This window comes from Nesoenas mayeri (assembly GCF_963082525.1).
Source record: "Nesoenas mayeri genome assembly, chromosome: 18".
Lineage (NCBI taxonomy): Eukaryota > Metazoa > Chordata > Aves > Columbiformes > Columbidae > Nesoenas > Nesoenas mayeri.
The window spans coordinates 4,219,630-4,238,607 of record NC_137566.1 but is presented as its reverse complement, the minus strand read 5'-3'; the positions used below and the strand labels follow the sequence as shown (position 1 = coordinate 4,238,607).

At 49.5% G+C, this 18,978-nt stretch overlaps 1 protein-coding gene across 1 annotated transcript in view; it reads right to left on the bottom strand.

The window, feature by feature from the left end:
* Positions 1-557: 557 nt before the first annotated feature.
* Positions 558-18,978, bottom strand: part of EHMT1 (euchromatic histone lysine methyltransferase 1) — a 56,426-nt gene continuing 38,005 nt past the window's right edge. The window contains exons 17-26 of the mRNA XM_080355980.1: positions 18,165-18,269; positions 15,711-15,865; positions 14,773-14,940; positions 14,240-14,384; positions 12,806-12,883; positions 11,511-11,626; positions 9,213-9,299; positions 4,380-4,458; positions 2,310-2,485; positions 558-1,630 (exon numbers count right to left, since the gene is read on the bottom strand). Coding sequence (XP_080212106.1) covers positions 1,447-1,630; positions 2,310-2,485; positions 4,380-4,458; positions 9,213-9,299; positions 11,511-11,626; positions 12,806-12,883; positions 14,240-14,384; positions 14,773-14,940; positions 15,711-15,865; positions 18,165-18,269 — 1,293 coding nt within the window. The 3' untranslated portion in view covers positions 558-1,446. The remainder of the gene's footprint in view (positions 1,631-2,309; positions 2,486-4,379; positions 4,459-9,212; positions 9,300-11,510; positions 11,627-12,805; positions 12,884-14,239; positions 14,385-14,772; positions 14,941-15,710; positions 15,866-18,164; positions 18,270-18,978) is intronic.

Genomic DNA, 18,978 nt, shown 5'->3' with positions numbered 1-18,978 from the left:
ATAATAATAAACATGACGGCATTATGAATGTTCTAGAAGAGATGAACAAAAAAAAACCTGTTACTGCACTAATTACAGTATTTAAAGATATATGCAAAACAAAATTAAGATGACCTGCCCAGCCACCACACAAAAGGTGATGGCGAATTTATTCACACTACAATACTAACCATTTAAAAAAGGTTTTGTGTTTTTTTTTTCCTGCGTTTTTATACTAAAATCACTTTGTTCTTTTTATACAATTGATAGTTTATATTCACGTGGTGAGCAAAAAATCACACCAGAATCAGCACCGTTTTGTTTTTTTTCTGTGGTTTCTTTTTTGTCGACGTTTTGTACGTTTGAGGGGTTTTCTGTGTGTTTTTAACGCTAGTCCCCAATGCTTCGGTCATGGTAAAAAATACATCAGTTCATCGAAACCTCATGGCGTGTGGCTTAAAAATTTCTCTAAGGTGCCCAGCGTTGAGAAGTGATGGGAGCAGATGAGCTGGTGGCATCTGGGATCTTCTCGCCGTGATGTCCTGTGTGCTGCCCGCCCCAGCCGGCGGATGCCAGTCGAGGTTCTCTATATTATATATATCATCGCTTTTCAAAGAACAAAAGGAAAACTGGTGTTCTGAAGAAGTTAGTGTCTTGTACAATCCCCTTCAAACCGCTTGATGAGATGGGGAGGGGGGAAATCCTTCCAGGGACTGAACACTGAACGGCCGAGGAGCTGGTTTGGGACCGAGAAAGCCCGGGAGGGAGCGAAGGGGTTGTAAGGACTCATGGGTTTCTTCTCATCGGAAGAGAAAATAGGGGGTGGATTTGGTAACGAGGAGGGTATTGTTAAAAACACCCTGTGGCTCCTGGGGAAAGGCCCCATCCTGGAGATATTATGATTGAAAAAAACACCGAAAATCCAACCAAACCAACCAAAACCAACCAGCAGAACCCGCCCCCGGGGCTGTGCCAAGAGAACCCCAACGGCACACCCGCCCCGCTCCCCCCGCCTCGGCTCCTAGAGAGAAAGTCCCATCAAGTATTCCAAGTTCATTAGGAGTGAGCTGGAGATGACGTGGCCCGAGCGATGCGCTCAGCGAACAGCGGGCGGGCGGCTCCCTTGGCTCCCACAACACTCGGCGCGTTGGGAGACGGCGGCCAGGGCAGCTCCCCTGGATCAAACCGCAACGGCCGCCCCCTCCACACACAACTGGGGAAACCAGCGGCTTTCCAGGACCGCGGAGGGGACAACAACATCACGGAGGCGGATTTGCTTTTACTCATTCCTCGAGTAACAGTCGGCGGCACAGCCCTAAGTGTCACAACCCTTGACTTTCCTTGAGCGGGTGTTATTTTTTTTAATTTTCCTTTTTTCTTTTTTTTTTTTTTCTCTCTTTAAATGGAAATTGAGACAGTATGTGGATCTATAGGGTTAAAACGAGTCAGTCTCTGGGGAGCGGAGCCTCAAAAGGGGCCGGATGCCGTGGCAGAGCTGGTGTCGGGGAGCCCGTTTTCCTGCGTGTCCTGGGCCGAAGTGCTCGCCTGCCGCTGGGCCAGCGCCGAGCTCGAGTGTTTGCACTTGGGTGAACCGCACTGACAGCTGAAGTATTTGCCTTTGATGTCCCAGAACCTGTCTCCGTAGTCAAAACTGCAACAGAGAGACAAGAGACGGGGTCAGCGCAAAGCAAGGGGCAAAAGGAGCACAAGACCACGGTCCTCAGTTTGGTTTCCTGCAAAGCCTCAGGGGATGGAGTGTAAGGAGGAATGTTGTTTTTACAACTGACCTGGCACCCGACCCCAGGCAGGGAAGGACTAAGACACATCAGACTACGAATCCTTAATGTAAAACAAAGTATCTTCGAACTAATCCCGGAATGCAAACTGATTAGTCTATTTAAAAAGTTGAGCTGGGGGAAGGGTAGCCAAAGAGCCAGAAAACCAGATTTTAAATTAACCAATATGGGGAGAGGGGTGTTAGAATTAGATGAATGAGACAGGTAAACTGAGGCAGGCGTTGGGCAGTCTGTAAACCCTGAAGTACCAACCAGTGGGGAATAGGGGAGGGAATTTGCAGCTGGAATTTGGGGGGATATAAGCAGGGGCTTTTTGCCCTATTAGGTGTGCCCACCTTTAGGTAGAACACCCGGTCTTGCAAAACCATTAATAACATCTGCTTTGCTGAGCGATCCTCCCTGGGCCTATTGTATTGGCAAGGTGACTGTTTCCTGCATGGAGCACGTGGGGACGCAGCCTGAGAGCGAAGGGACAGGAGGAACCAGCCTGGAGCGGCAGAGCGAGGTGGCGCCAGCCCCGGGGACGGCACGTACCCGATTTCCTCTCCAGCTTCTATGTGCCTGGTGCTGAAGAAGGCGATCCTGGGGAAGCGGAGGTCCTGATGTGACATGAAGACTCGCACCGGGATGAGGTTTGGCTCGCAGAGGTGGTTTATAAAGCGGCTGATGTTGCCGTAGAAACGAGCGTCTATGCAGTACACCTCTCCATCCTGCGGGAGAAACGGTGCATCCTTCATGAGACAAGCTTGCCTTCGGTATTATTAATAATACTTGTTTAAATAGAACAGATGACCAAACTATTCCACTGATACTCCAGAGAGTTTCAAGGAGAACCAGAGCGGGACACCCGCTGTGGTTTAAAAGGACTAAACACACACGCAGTTCTAAATTCAACAGTACCCTGCAAACACAGTTCTCTGCACAGCACTGCGCCCCCACCAGCACAGGGACCTTGTCAACCGCACAGCAGCTCCCCCAGCCCGTTTGGCAGAGCAGGATTGATGTTTGGCGCAGACAGGCATCTAATGGGTAAAAGGCACTGGATAGGAGAACAGGCATCTGTTCTGTCCCCTAATTGAACATGACAGTGAGAAAACACAAAGCCAGAGCCTCGAGAAAACACAGGTTTTTGCAGATAAAAGTGAGAACACTGAAATTCCCTTTCCAGAGAGCAGTAATATTTTGTCTTCCTTGAAAATAAAAGAACCCCCTTCAGGGCTTTTTTATTCCAGCAGAGAATGACTGTGCAAAGCAGAGAGCTTAATTACAGCAGCTAATTTCGGTTGCAAAGAGGCCAAAAGCAAAAGGATCCATTAGCGGTGCTCCAGGTCCCTTTTGGGCACGCACCTCACCATCGTTAATGGACGAGCTGTGCCCATCGCACACCGACCGGTGCGGGAGGGGAAGATGTCCCAGCGGCTGGGGAGGTGCCACCACACACGCTCCTGTGTCACACACAGCGTCACCAGCTCTGATTTTAATGATAAGCGACTCCCATTGCCCCCTCACTTCCATCCACGGAAACACTGTGGCTGGTGAGGACAACATCACCCAGCACCACATCTAGGGACCATCTGGAGAGATGTGAGGTCTCCACCATGAGAGTCAAGATGTGTTTCTCCAGGAAGGAGAAACTACCACGGGCAGCATCTCGCTCGAAGTCCCAAAGCAACCTGCACAAACTGCATCCCACCTCGCTACGAGGGTATCGGAAACTCAGCCACACAGGGGCAACCAGAGAGGAAGAGGAGAAACCATAGAATCCATAGAATGGTTTGGGTTGGAAGGAGCCTCAAAGCTCATCAAAGTCCAACCCCTATTATGAGCATCCTCAACACAAACCAGGCTGAATTCCCTACTGCTTTTCAACTTCTTACGTACCGTTTGACCCCTCTGTTTTCAGACAGACTCATTATTTATCATTTTCACGTGCTGAATGCATTTTGCTTTAAACTAAAAAAAGACAAAACCAAAAAAGCAAAGCTTCTTTGCATCTTGCTTTTGGCAGAAACAAAATACAGGCTGCTTTACAGCTTTCCTTGGAAGCCGCCCCACTTCTGAGTCCCCAGCTCACCTCTCCCCTCCTTTCCAAAGGAAAAGGCTGAAGTGATGGCCTTGCTTAAAAAGCTTTAGATGGCACTTTTCAAAGTAAGGTTTGTGCTCTGAGACAGCCCTCCGCAGAGCAGCGCGGGACAACCACCCGCCCAACAAGCTTCAGGTCCCTGCCAGGGTGTCTGATGGATCCCTTTATAATTGAATGAGGTTATTTTTCAGTCTTCCAGCTCATCTTTTTATGAAGAACTCAAAAAGCTGCCAATCAACAGAGCTGCGAGCCTGCGTACACACACACCTGAGCACCCACACCTGAACAACCGAACTCAGGATTGCCAGATGGTTTTGCTATCAGAGCATCTTGCATTCAAACTGCTGTGGGCTGCACGTACCGCAGTGGCCCAGCGCCACTAGGCTCTGTTCCCGTTTTAACAAACCCTAAGCCTGACCTAAACAGCTCTTCATTTTGACCAAAAGGCAGCGAGGATGCAGTTCTTCTCTCCGCAGGCTTTCAGATGGCGCTGTACATCGGGATGGAGACATGTACAGTACCTTGTTGTCAAGGTCAAAGAGGTAGGAGTCCTCTTCACGGACGTCTGCCTCGGAATCCGATATCAGCTCACCGACGTACCTGCGGACACACGGGAAAGGCAGAAATAAGATGTTCATAGAATCACGAGCTTGGGTTTAACCATTTCTTCTGGTGACAAGGGACAGAAAGGGACACGGCGCAGCCACAGACGGCGATCACAGCCGCGGCAGCGCGGGTCAGCTCAGAGCCACCCAGCAAGCTCAGCTTTGCCAACCTACAGCAGCTAAAACCTGGCTCCAAACTCCATCTTTTCAGGGCAACACTTTTAATATTAAAAGTGGAGTCTTGCTTCCAACAAGATTTACTTTTTCCCGAGGAGTATGTTTCCTTTTGCAAATCGCTTTGTTGGCCAAGATTAACACATTAATCCAATTCTCCTTATGTTCAGGGTCAGACTCACATCTTGGCTCTCCTATACACCACTGCAATGCTTGTGCTGTTTACATCCCAAAACAAAACGTTTGTGTCTGTCCTTCTTGTATTTTCCAGGGTGTTTTGCCCAATGACATACACTACATACCTTTAAAAGTTTTGTTTTAAAATTCTTAGGTCTAACCTAACCCAGCAGGATCCCTGGAAGGATCCAGGTTTCTTTCTCAGTCTCTCTCAAACCAGAATAAATTGGAGCTGCGATGTGAGTAACAACCTCCTTGCTGTAAAACCTGGTGCAAGGCAGATTCCAACCAGGTCCTCCAAGCACCATGAAGGATGTGCTGCTTGGCCTGGCCTGCTGGGAAGAAATAAACATATACAGCACCTTTCATAGCCCAGACAGATGCTGGTTTCAACACAAACCCTTGTTGCAGGAGTCCCTGCTGCACTGATGTCCTCACATGTGTCTCCCAATCTCCATCCTGAACAGTTTAAGGCTGTCGAAGTCCAACATTTCTGGCCCTGAGGGATGGAGCCAGAGGGAGGACACCAGAGAGAAGCAACAGCGCAGCAGGTAAGTATGTAAGTCTTCCTGGCTTTTAATGTAACGCTTTTTAATTATAAGCAATGGATTCGCGATACAAATAAATATTCTTCGCATCATCAGAGACTTCCATGATCAGCAGCCGTTACGCCAGCATCCCCCTGCAGCTCTCCAAGCATTCTCAGTGTTAACCAACTGTATCCATTTCCCCCTGTGACTCCAGGCAGCATTTAACTCCGGGGCTGCGGAAGAGGAGACACACGAAACATGAACCTGGAGAGGACTCTGGGACGAGGGATCGTTTGGCTGTGGTTCCCCAAGCCCAGCGACCCGGCCAAGTCCCTCTGCCAGAGCAGGAGCCGCCACCGCGGGTGATGCTCCCGTTCGCCCCCACCGCATCTTCTTGTTATTTATGAAGGGCTCCCGTAAGGCTGCGGTGTTACTGGAAATCACAGGCTGGTTGGTGACCTAAAGCAATAGGAAGATGATGGCCAGAGAGGGAGGGAATGGCTGTAGCACGGCACAGCAGCAGCGGCAGCTGACACACGGCTGAGTGACGCCACACGCAGAGGCCCCTGCTCGGGGACAAGCGCTGCAGGCTTAACAACTCACTGAAAAACACCACCTCATTACACTTTATTATTTCAATGCTCCTTTAAAGACTATTCCCGTAACGCGTTTTCTTTCCAGGACTGCTTACTGATACAAACAGTTGCCTAATTTCCCAGGTCCAAAGTTAGGGAAGGATGTGCAAGAGGCAAATGTTCCCACACAAAAAAGAGCTGGAGCATCAGCCCCTTCATTGGAGGACTCCTGAAGTCAAGCCAGTACCCTTCTTCCCAGCAAGATGCTCAGCACACTAATGGCAAGTGAAATCTCAGAGCTTTACACTGCCTCTCATCACCATGAGATCAGAGTGCGCCCCGTGCAAAAATCAAGAGCAACAAGAAGTCCCCAGCACAGGCTCCAGTATTTTCCATGTGGAGTGGGAGACGGGACGTCTGAGGCTCCTCTGACTGATGGTGGGGCTAAAATACCCGGCTCTGTGATCTCCCGTGGCTAAAATACCTGTTGAAATTCTGTGGCTAAAGTACCCGGCTGGATGCAGATGGTATCTTAGTAGAGCATCGCTGTTCCGTACAGAAATCAAATATTCTGAAACCACATAATGGATGTGCATGGAAAGAACAGACCAGACCCTCACAAACCTCTGTTTTCTGCGTCCTGCTAATTCAAGTCCTCTCCAATAGAAGCCTTTAACCAGCTGTGTCATTTCCAGAAGGAACAGCTACACCGTCTGACAAGCCAGCGTGAACGGAGCAGCCTGAAAACAACCCCCAGCAACGTCAGCACAGGGGGAGCAACAGCAACTTCTGAGCAGAGACACATTCAGATGCCAGGGAGAAACCTGCACACAAGCAAAGTCCTGAGCATCTGCCAGCGCAAGAGCCCAAAATCGCCAGGGAAGCCCAGTGGGGCAGGGGGGACCATGCGGCTGCACCTCCTGGCACTGAGCTGCTGCTTCCAGGATGGTGCTGAGGGTACCAGAGGTCGTTAGTAGGAGGGTCTGGAGCAGATGAAGGGTTTGGGGAGCCCTGGAGATGATGGTGGGGGGTCTGTCCGGCCACCATGCTGCTGGAACCACGCTCCTGGCTGCCAAACTGCTCTGAGTGCTGCTAAAAGCTTCCTGCAGAAGCTGCTGGAGGAAAAGCACACACAGAATGGAAAGGGAAACCAGTTTTGGAGTGACTACAGAGAAAAACTGAAAGGTATCTGAAGTACGGAGCCGGCTGCAAAGCGCTATGTGTGTAAGAAAGGCATTTACACACAGAAACGGTCCGGACCAGCAGAGTTTTGCAAAATAAAAGTGTTGTGAGAACTATCTTGGATTTGTCTCTCACGCATACGTGAAAAACTACAGAATAAAAGCCATCCTTAACGCTAACGCAATTATCATCCTTCCAAAGCAGAGCAATAACCTCCGTACAAAGCGACCACCCACTAAGGGCTCTAATCCAGGTGTTTAATACAAAACGCGCTTCCATGGAGCTGCTGCGTGCAAGTGGCCCCCGAGCAGAGCATCACCAGCACCAGGGCTGCTTGCCAGAGACGAGGACAAGAAACCAAGTCTATAAGTTGCCCATAAAGAATCACAGCAGGGACATCAGTGCAGCTGGATTGAGGACAGCGAGTTGGTGAGTTGAGTAAATAGCGTGTGTGTATGAAAGTGATGGGGACAAGGAGGAGAGTGCATGGGCAAGACATAACTTAGTTCAGCTCTTTAGTATGCAGCTCATTTAGGTAACGAAGAAGAGAGCGCTTGCCATTGAAACAGTGTCAGCAGTGGGGGGAAGAGCTGAGCACAACTGTGGTCTCTGCACCCCATCAGCTCTACAATGCACCCTGTGTTAATTACACCACCATCTGTGTTAATTACACCATCACGCAGAGCTGCCCCGTTTCCCTGTTCACCACTTATTCCTCCTGTTCGTGTTCCAGTAGGATTTGCTGAAGTTAATGTCTTTGGGAGCTGTTTATGTTCAGGCTCTGGCTCATCTCTGGACACCAAACCCGGACACAGGGACCTCTGAGCCTCAAGGCAGACTTGAGATACTCCTACAAACAGCAAAGTTTTAAGCTTTACCTCTGAAAAAACCACCTTATCGTCTGGCAGCTCCTAACATGGAAGAAATACTTGGCCGATCCACTGCAGATTTTAAAGTCTAAAAGTCTGAAGTCTAAAAACTACGGGGTTCAACAGCAGTTTTTTCACTTGACATAAATCTGAACATTTTTGTTCTTAAGTACCTTATTGAATCAGGGCCGAAACATGCGCTTAAGGCCAAGTGCTTTACTGTTTTGCTGAATCAGACTAAAGCCAGAGCTGGGACATTGCAAAACCTCTTGAGAGGTCAGTATTGAAAAAGAAAAAAGATCTGATATAAAAAAGTTGTTCTAAGTTGCCTTGGCCTTAAGCGTCCCATGCCCACGGTGAACATGGGAGCTGAGCACATTTGCAGCACAACGCAAGAGTATTTTCCCCATCACCTGTGATTAAGAGGGATAAGGGAGCTGAGACAGATGCCAGCAAAATACAGAGGGGTAAAAAAAGCTCCATGTGATGAGGAAAAAAATGAAACAGATTAGGAAATGGTGTCAGGAAACCTCCGCTCAGCTCGATGCCCATTTGATTTGCATGAAAACCTCTCTGTGAAGACGAGCAAACCTTCCTGTATTCAAACTAGCGTGGTCAGCAGGCCAAGGGCAGTGATCCTTCCCCTGTGCTCTGCACTGGGGAGGCCACACCTGGAGTATTGTGTTCAGTTCTGGGCCCCTCAGGTCAGGAAAGAGATTGAAGTGCTGGAGCGGGTCCAGAGAAGAGCAACAAGGCTGGGGAAGGGACTTGAACACAAGCCCTATGGGGAGAGGCTGAGGGAGCTGGGCTTGTTTAGTCTGGAGAAGAGGAGGCTCAGAGCTGAGCTCAGCACTCTCTAGAACTACCTGAAGGGCAGTTCTAGCCAGGGGGGGATTGGGCTCTTCTCCCAGGCATCAGCAATAGGACAAGGGGCCATGGGCTTTAACTCTGCCAGAGGAAATTGAGGCTGGAGATTAGAAAGCAATTCTGTGCAGAGAGAGTGGTCAGGCATTGGAATGGCTGCCCAGGGAGGTGCTGGACTCACCGGCCCTGGAGGCTTTTAAACTGAGATTGGACATGGCACTTAGTGCCATGATCTAGTCAATGGGCTGGAGTTGGACCAAGGGTTGGACTGGATGATCTCTGAGGTCTTTTCCAACCCAGTCGATTCTGTGATTCTGTGATTCCCGGCCCTTGGGAAGCGATGCATTCATGTGAGCTAAAGAAAGCGGAATAACTTACTCGCACACAAAGGTTCCCAGTGGAATGTCTTGCATTGTTCGCACACCCCAGCCCATCTTTTGTGTCCGATAAAGCTGCAATCGAGTCCTGGAAAAGAGGAAACAAAGCCACATTGATGGCAGCACTCCACTGAAAGACAGTGAATTTTCATAGAGAGATGAGCAAAAAAAGCAAGAACCTTCCATCAGCAGCAGGATGATTTCAATATTCGAAATAAGCGTATAGGACTGAATGCTCTGTGTGATTATTTACACCTAGGGTACCAGAATCCCATCACAAGCATACAGTGAACCAAGAACACTTTGAGCTAAGTGCTCTGATCCCTTTGCCCTCTGCTGAGGCCGGTGCATTTAGCGACTCCATCATATCCAGCTCCCTGGCTGCAACTTGAAACTTCTTGGTGTAATAGCTGCTCTGTGGAATTTTACTGATGGAGTTTATAGGCACAGAAACCATCCTGTAAGTCATTCTGCCTCCTGCTCAGCCAGAACTTGAGTTAAGTGCAGGCTGAACAGTCTCCAGGGCTGGGGAAGGCTCGCACTGCCCCCCAGGGAAACAAAGCCCACACTCGGCAGCGCTGTTATCGGAATAAAGAGAAATCTGATGCTCACCTTAACTTCACCCTGTTGCTTTTCCCAGTATTTCTCTTCCCCCACCCATCCCCTCCTTGCACCATCAGCTCAAACCAGGGGCGGTGCATTTTGTATTTGCTCGCAGCTCCTGGAGCCTTCACTGGGGCAAAGCGCGACTTCACGTTAAACTGGTTCTGACTCTATCTCAGGCTTACGGAAGCTCCCTCATGTTTTGCCTCATCCATCAGAGCAGAGAGCCAAGCTCAGGTTCAGGCTCTGCCATGGGGGCCAACAGCAGCAGGACTGGTTTTTTGCAGAAAAACACTTCAGCACGGCAAAAATGCCAAAGCAACGGCTCTAGCTGTACAGCTCCTAAGCAAACACCCACATAGACAGCGGAGCTTGGCAGGGAAAACCAGAGAGGGGTAAAGTTCTGTTGAAACACATCGAGCCTTTTCCTTACTTATTTTTAACGTTGCAAAATGTCATTGAAAACTACAACGCTTGCAAAAAGAAGTGTCGTCAGTACTACCAAAAATGTGCAGAAGTCGTTTTTTCCAGTGGGATTCCTTTGAAGTTTGTCCTGATCCATTTCACGCGGTGGCAAACTTCTCCATAGCAAAGGTCCAAACCAAAGCATTTGCATTTTTAGTCTGGCACCAAAATCCTAATGGTCTAATCTGCAGCACCAAGGCCCACAGGTATTCAGGTATCCAGTTCAGGGGGAGTTGGGATATTTTAAGCAGCCAAGTTTGGGCATGCTGGCCTATATTTCTAATACACACTGCTAACTTAAAAGATCTTCTGCATTAAAGCTTTGCAGTTTCTGCTGCTCTTGTTTTCTTCACCGATCTCCACAGGAGAATTTACATCTAGGCTGTTCACACAAACCCACAAGCCATTTATGTGTTTTATGGTCAGGCTGATGAAAGAATGCCGCAGTTCCCACGTGATGGCAGCAGGGGCAGGATGCAAATATTAATTGAGCTCATCAAACCTGCTGCTGCTTCATTTCCACCGGCAGCACACAGGGACCCGGTGGCAGCCCACCGCTGCGTGGTGGCACCTGCCCCAACTTCTGTATCATCTCGGGAAGTCCTGGGTTTTGTGGGTTTATGAGTGAGCTGAGACTAGAGAGCTGGAAAGCTCAGGAGTTTGCTGTTGGTATTACCAAGGTAAGTAGTACTTGTCTTACGGAGTTCCGTGTCCAGCTCTGGGTCCTCAGCACAGGACACACATGGACCTGCTGGAGAAGGGCCAGAGGAGCCACAGGAATGACCCGAGGCTGAAACAGCTCTGCTGGGGACAGGCTGAGAGAGCTGGGGTGTTCAGCTGGAGAAGAGAAGCTCTGGGGAGACCTTAGTGCGGCCTTTCCATGCTTAAAAGGGGCCAAGAAGAAAGATGGGGACAGATCTTTTAGCAGGGCCTGTTGCGATAGGACAAGGGGTGATGGTTTAAACTAAAGGAGGGAGATTCAGGCTGGACAAGAGGAAGGAATTGTTGGCCCTGAGGGTGGTGAGAGCCTGGCCCAGGTTGGCCAGAGAGGTGGTGGCTGAACCATCCCTGGAGACATCCCAGGCCAGGCTGGACGGGGCTCTGAGCACTCTGAGCTGGTGCAGATGTCCCTGCTCGTGGCAGGGGGGGCACTGGGGGAGCTGGGAAGGGCCCGTCAACCCAAACTGTTCAATGATTCCAAGACAAGCTGCATTTGGATCCTTCTCCTCACCTGAGCCCGTTCTGCACCACCCGGTTCCTGCAGGTTCTCCAGCACGAACACGCGTGGTTACACTCAAAGATCAGCGGCGGCTCAGCCATGTTGAACTCGGGCAGGAGTCGGCCGTCCTGAAGAGGAGAAGCATTCAAGACTGGGTTAGTTGTCTATTCCTGTGACCCCAACAAACCAGAGGCAGGGCGAGAGCAGAAATTCCAAGAGTGTCAAAACAGGCCAGAGAACCCCAAGGTAGAGACATTCCCTGTCCTCCCCAAAACCAGCATCAGACCTCAAATTCTGTCATGGTTTTGCTCTGCCCTGGCAAGTGACAAACTTACCACTATCACCAACAGCTGACAAACAGCAAGAGAACATCTAGATTTTTGCTGCCTGGCATCACCCCACGTGCCATCACACACACACACACACAAATCTTACAGTCCTATGCAAAACAAACCCCAGTGTGCATCATCATTATTATCATTTTGCAGTGCTGGAGGGGGAAGCAGATGCTTAGTTTGCCTCTGGAATAAAGTCGAAACTTCACATTACAAGGCAAATAGACTCAAGTTCTCTGAACCACATTATCTTCCTAAATAACACTCCCCAAAAAACTACAATCCAATTATTTACCAACCATATAGGATTAAAGAAGCGATAGGCACTGTTCATCATATTTAACAAATTTGGCTTTTAAGGCTTGAAAGATGTAATCACCTATTAACATGTAAATAAAATGGCTACAAAGCAAAGAAAGATGCCAATATTTCCCCTGGGAGAAACTTGCAGAGATCCACAGAACTTCTGATCTTAGCAGAACCTGTCCAAATATTAACCTCAAAACCCCCCTGGAGGATTGAAGCAGACTTATCCAAAACAAATCAGGCTCCTGGCAATGTTGCAGTTAAGACATCTTTACTTTGCCTTCATCTGGAAGGATCACAATAAATAAAGGCAGGCAAAAAAATCTCCCTACTACCCTTCTCTTGTTTACATATTACAGCATTTTCTATGTTGCTCTGAAATGGAAGCTGATTTCACGCATGGATTATTGAATGCTCTCTATCACATGGGTATAATTAATGGCTCAGTTGGCATGACAGTAACACAAATAATAACACTAGAAAAGCTTCCCTGAGTGTGCATTTTGGTATTATCTCAAAACTGAAACTACAACTTTAGGCATTTTAAAACAAAAAGTAGAGGAGTTGTGCAAGGAACTGGTTATAAGGTACAATTACAAACCCTGAAGTGTACAAAGTTCAGCTCACAGACCCTGGTCTGACCCAAAGGAGGTTCTGTGTCCTCACCTTGTCATACCAGCAGCGCATACTGAGCTGGCCGCACATGCAGTTACTGGAGGAGCAGTCGTCTATACACACGCAATACTGGAAGAGAAGACAGCGGGTTAACTCCACACCACTCTCACAACTCAAAGAGCAACTTCTGTGAGTGGGCCAGAGAAGAAAACACACGTCTGAGCCTCCTCCTGCTCATTAGCCAGAAAGATCAACCAGCCCCATTGGTTCAGTGGCATTTTTACTCCGTTGTTTATTTCTCTGTGCAATGAACGTCAAAGAATTCAGCTTGCAGGAATGGATCCCATTCTGACCCACCTTCATGTCCCCCTGTGTTCCTAACCCTCCTCCATGCCCTAGGAGCTGTACTCCCCACTGGAGGACAAGGAAAGCTCCAAAGAGGGACCAGAGCTGGGAGATGATGTTCCACAATGTCTCAGTCCCCCTGGCTGCTCCTCCCCACATGTGCTCCAGCTGGCTGTGTCCCCAGTGCTCCCAAAGCCACCACAGTCCCACCACCAGCTGCTGCACAGCCAGGCTGGGGCACGGGAGTGTCACTTCAGCCACCTGAGAGCTGCACCCAGAGAGGGGTCACCTCACCCTAGAGAAGGGAACGGAGCTGGTGAGGGGCTGGAGCACAAGTGTGATGGGAGCGGCTGAGGGACCTGGGGGGTTCAGCTGGAGAACAGGAGCTGAGGGGAGACCTTCTGATCTCTGAACTGCCTGAAAGGAGCTTGGAGCCAGGGGGGTCGGGCTCTGCTCCCCAGGAACAAGCGCCAGGAGCAGAGGAAACGGCCTCAAGTTGCGCCAGGGGAGGTTGAGGTTGGATTTGGGAACAATTTCTTCCCCAAAGGGCTGTGGGGCATTGGAACAGGCTGCCCAGGGCAGTGCTGGAGTCACCATCCCTGGAGGGGTTGAATAGATGTGGAGATGAGGTTCCCAGGGACATGGGGCAGTGCCAGGGGTGGGGGAACGGTTGGACTTGATGATTTTGAGTGTCTCTTCCAACCAAAATGATTCTGTGCTTCCCCACCTCTGGTTTCACAACCCGGCCCTTTGAGGACTTCAGATATCACAAGACCTCAGCCTGGACGCTGCCATCAGCAGGAGCACAGCACAGGGAAGGTCTCCCAAAAACTCTGTAACTTTGCAGATACAGAACAGAGAAAAAGCATAAATGGGAGCCACATCAGGAAGCACCAGACAGCTGATGCTAGAGCAAACACAAAGCTTAGCTCAAGTCTTGGAAAGAAAGAGATGCATAATCACATCTACAGCAAGAGGTGGAGTTTCGGGACACAGCCTTAGCTGGGATGTGAAGGCAATCTTAGGACTAGACATTCCCACTCTGAATGCAAAACCTGTTCCGAGTTGCAGTGCACTGCTACATCCCTGAATGCACTCACCAGGACAGGAAAAACCTCATGGACAGACATGATCCCTCACCTGTAAATGAGTGATGTTTCTATCAATGTCCATCGGGGAGGTGACGCAGTTCTGCGAAACATATTTGTAGTTGCTAGGACAAGGCTCACTGTCCACTGAATTGATGCAGGGAATCGGGATCCGCTCATAACCCCGGGCGATGTCTCTGTCAGTGGGAGAAACAGAACTGTCATGGAAGAAAAGCTGCCCCGAACAAGGGGCCATTCAAACACCATCCAGAGACAGAATTACTGTCTTTGATCACTGAGTATTCAAAGCCTGAAAGCAATTCAGACTAGAACAGAGTTCATCTTTTTCCACTCTGCCTTAGAGATTGTGCTTTGTGCTTGAGAATATTTCCATTTGGAGGATGAATTTACAAACCGTGGTCTGAATCAGCATGCGCTTAGTTCTTGCTAAGCTCAAACTGACCTTCACACCAGTTTAAAAAGCTAAGTATGCACTTAAGAGTCCTTTCTTAATCCAGGCCCCGAGCCTGCCCTGTGCAAGGGCTCTATTTCATGACGCACAAGCAAAGCCAGGCCTATTCTCACCTGCTCACGACCTTCTCTATCTGGGGAGGCTTCTCAGCAGATGATTCTCGGAGAGTCTTGTTCATCTGTAGGGCCACCCAGACCTGAGAGTTAAGGCTGGAGCACTGGAGTGGAGTCTCACCCTCCTTGTTCTTTAAAGTGACATCCGAGCCACGGGAAAGAAAGAGACTGCAAAACAGCAAGAGAGGATAAGGAACCGCACAAGGGGAAAATGAGCTGAATCACATCCTCCAGCCAGCCCGTAGGGGAGAAGGAAGAATCTAGAGTAGTGAATAATCACCTGAGTTTTCTTTATTAAACACAGTTCAGTGGATCCTTCTACATGAGGGCACCGGCAGAAGCCACAGACTGGAGCTCTAGGCACTCACAAGAGCTCTGGGCAAACCGCACCTTGCTTCAGGCACGACAAGTACCTGGTACCAGCCTAACTTGAGACAGGCTTGAAACTCTCTGGTGGGTAAAGATAACGCATGGGGAGAGTAGGCTGGAAATGAAAGAGTCCCATGGGAAACTGGTATTGGACATGGCCCCTGTTTATATTTACCAGCTTTTGGTGAGTACACACGATGGCTTTATCCAGAGCAGTAATGAAGCAATACGTCATCATATGTGGAAAGAAAAGGCTTCAATCAAGGATGCCGGACACTTTTCTGCTGGGAAGCCCAGGCTGAACGCAGCCCCTCAAGCCCCCTGCCCAAGCATCAGGATCACCCCATGTTTTGTGATCTTGTTTTACACCAGCTCTGGCAGCACCCAGTATTTCAGACCCACTTTCCCTAGGAACAGGGTGATGGAGAAAACAAACCCTCTGTCCCGATTTTGGTTTGCGCTTAAATGCCAAAGGCATTTCCGACGACCTCCTGAGCCTTCCAGCCAGCGCTGGGTAGAAGGAGCGAGCAGGGGAAGGAGAGAAGCGGCGGGACCGGGGCTGAACTTACACGACGCACTCGTAGCGGTTCTCTCTGGCTGCAATATGCAGGGGCGAGTCCCCGTGAATATTCACTGCATGTAAATCACACTTTGCAGCCAGCAGGATCTCTGCTATGTCAACACAGCCAGAAAAAGCGGCCCAGTGCAAACAAATGTTTTCCTCCTGGAGGGAAAGAAAACAGAACAGAGGCTGTTTAGTGCATTAAAATCCTATCGCTTTGGGACTTCACCACCCTTAGTGCTACACCTGCAGCATTCAACATGTGGCTTGCAGTCTCCCTCTCTACATTGCTCCTCCTGGCTGGGACTGCCAGGGAAATCTCCGTGCAGACAAGCAGGGAGTTCTCACTCCAGCCGCCTCCGCACACCGAAGATGGGGAGGCTGCACACAAACGGGTCCATCGCCTGCCTGACACGCAGGCAAATCACATCTCGGAGCCACAAAACAATCCGGATCAATCCACAAGAGGGGTGACAGACACGAGCAAATGTGCTGGAAGAGGCTAGAAGCTGCGCTTCCCCAGCCCAGACACACAGCGAAGCCAGCTCGTCTCCCAGCGCTGCAGAATTAGAGAGAAGAGCACAGCACAAGCTATAGGGTATGCGAAGGTGCTAGAAAGAACCACAAGCCACAGGGAGAGCAATCAATCCGACTTCAGGCATCTCTTAAATACTGTATGGACTCATGTCTCATTAGCGGCACTAGAAATAGCTGAACACTCATCTTTTTGATGGCGGTATTTTAAGCGATGATACTCTGTTTTCTGTTACAGTGCAATTTGCAGCACACTTCCAACCCTTCCCCATGACAAGCTCTACAGACATCAATTACAACAGTGAGATGATAGTGATGATCACCTAACTTTTCTCTTTTTTTCTTGAAAGCAAAAATAAAGCACACTGTTTAGTCATTGCAACTTAACTTAGATCCTTCCTTAAATAGGGGAGGTATTGACATATAGCAGGGAGGGGGGAGACCTCTTTCTATACGGCTTCTGTATCCCATTATGGCAACATCTAGAAAAAAACCTAATGAGCATCACGTACCAATCTACAGAATAAAATCATCCTGTCGATCGCACACCACGCGCTGCTGCACACACAGGTCAGACAGCGACACTCGCTACTTTGCCTCGAATCGGCCACGGCCTAACAGCAGCATAATTACAATCAAAACCATTTCTCCCAGAGCGTGATGTTCCCCAGCACGACTGACATCGCTTCTTAGTGGCTGCAATCAGGAGGCAGGTACGGTAACGGATGTGCCATACATACATCTGCTAAGAGGATCTTTTGCTTCTGAGCAAGTTGTTGACTGAGCTGATTTTGATTTTCATCTTTACTGTGTGATCGTGTAACCAGTAGCCAAAGGCTTTGGCGACAGATCAAAGAAGTCAGTTGTGTTCAGTCAGTGCCATCACAACCCAAAAATCATTCTCTCCTGTCTTGACTTTTGCTTTTAGCAACAGTATCAGACCTGGAGCTGCCTGTGAACTATCCAAGCTCCTAAGGAAACAGAGGTTTGTACCAAGAAGGGGCTGTCACACTGGGGACAGTGACTCCTTGGGAACTGCTGGAGCATTTCTCAGACAAATGTGCCAACACCTGCCCCTGTCAGCACCCGACACACAAACCGAAGCATTTAGGGAGACAAATACAAACCAGCTGCTTGTATCCCTTGAAGTCAGAAATGCACTCACAGCCTCGCATAAAAAAATACATTGCCATGAGCTATACTAGAGGGGAAACTGATGGCGGGGTAGGTGCTTTGCTGGAACAACTCTGTGCAGAATGCGGGGAAGCCAATTGCTCTTCATCTAAAAAACTCTCTCACATCTACAGGCCAAAGGACGCCAGTTCACACCCTGGCTTGCCTTGCAGGTACTGCTGGGGTTTCTAATTCTTAGAGACAGACAGGAAAAAATTAGAAACACACTATTAACTAAAAAGAAGAGGAGCAGTGTTGATATAATGTGTCATATAGTGTCCTGAGTTGGAAGGGACCCATGAGGATCATCGAGTATGAGCTTGTGCCCCGCAAAGGCACAAGAGATGCCCCCAACCTTGACCCGTGCCCAACGCACACGGGACCATGATCACCATGGAGCAGGTAAGTCTGGACTCAGGGGGATCTGCCCAGTGCAGTGTCCAAGTGACAGCAGTGCAGACCCAGTTGGAACGGGAGCAGCAAGGCAGAGCTGACCACAACCACAGCGTTATGAACAGCGTCTCTACGGGCTATGTCAGAAGAGATGGAGGAAAAGAATTTCTTGCCAGCTTGTAAAGAGTATGGAGGAAAATTCTCCCAGCAGACACTGTTCACTCGCTGCTCCAAACCACCCTTGTCAAGGCACCACCGCATCTCCCCACGCTCAGCCCAGCAATCTGCCTTCTCAGGCTTGTTCAGTTTTCAAAGAGAAACTGTGGATAACTTTCAAAACAGATTCCAGGAAGAACCTCACATTGTCACGGATGTTGACATCTGACCCCTTTGCAAGCAGCAGCTTCACCAGCTCGATATGCTTGTACTCGGTGGCCCAGATCATTGGCGTCCAGCCTCCATCGTCCTAGGGAGCAAAAGGAAAGGGTGAGACACGCAGAGCCGACAAGACGTTTTCCTGCTGGATTTACAAGCCTCTTGGCAGCCACAGCCGTGTGCACCTTGCCTGGGAGCCCCAGATCCTTTCCCTCCCCACTTCTGTCTCATCACTCTCCTTCTGTCACGCCACTGCAGGCAGAGGTCCCCCAGGACCTGCAGAGCCCAGCGTGATTCGAGCCAACTCGCCTCAGCAGGCCGGAGTGTATTTGCAGCTCAGCAGACTGGCAATAGACCTCCAGGGTGTTCAGATACAGCTGACTGTCCAAAAGGCACAACAAGCATCCAGCTCATGTAAAAAGCTCTTAGAAAAGCTCCCTGAGCAGCCTGGGGGAGCCAGGTTTACCCCAGGATGAGGAACCCCAATGCTGTGTGGCCTCACCCCATAGTAATAGGTAAATTCTATGATGATGGGTCAGGCTTGACCCATCCCACAGCTCATTTGTGATCCCACCACCCCCTGCTATGAGGAGCACGGTGACAGCCTTGGAAACAGGCTCCACCAGCAAAGTTTGGTCAAGGAGAAACTGCAAATTGAGGCACACAGAATTCAAGTTTCCACTAGGTCAGGGGAGGGGATCACCTCCCCGCCATGCCAAGGCACTGTCACCTTATGTTTAGGTCCCTGCCAGCAGCAGGACTGTATTTGAGTAATCACTGCACAGACAGCGTGCTGCTGA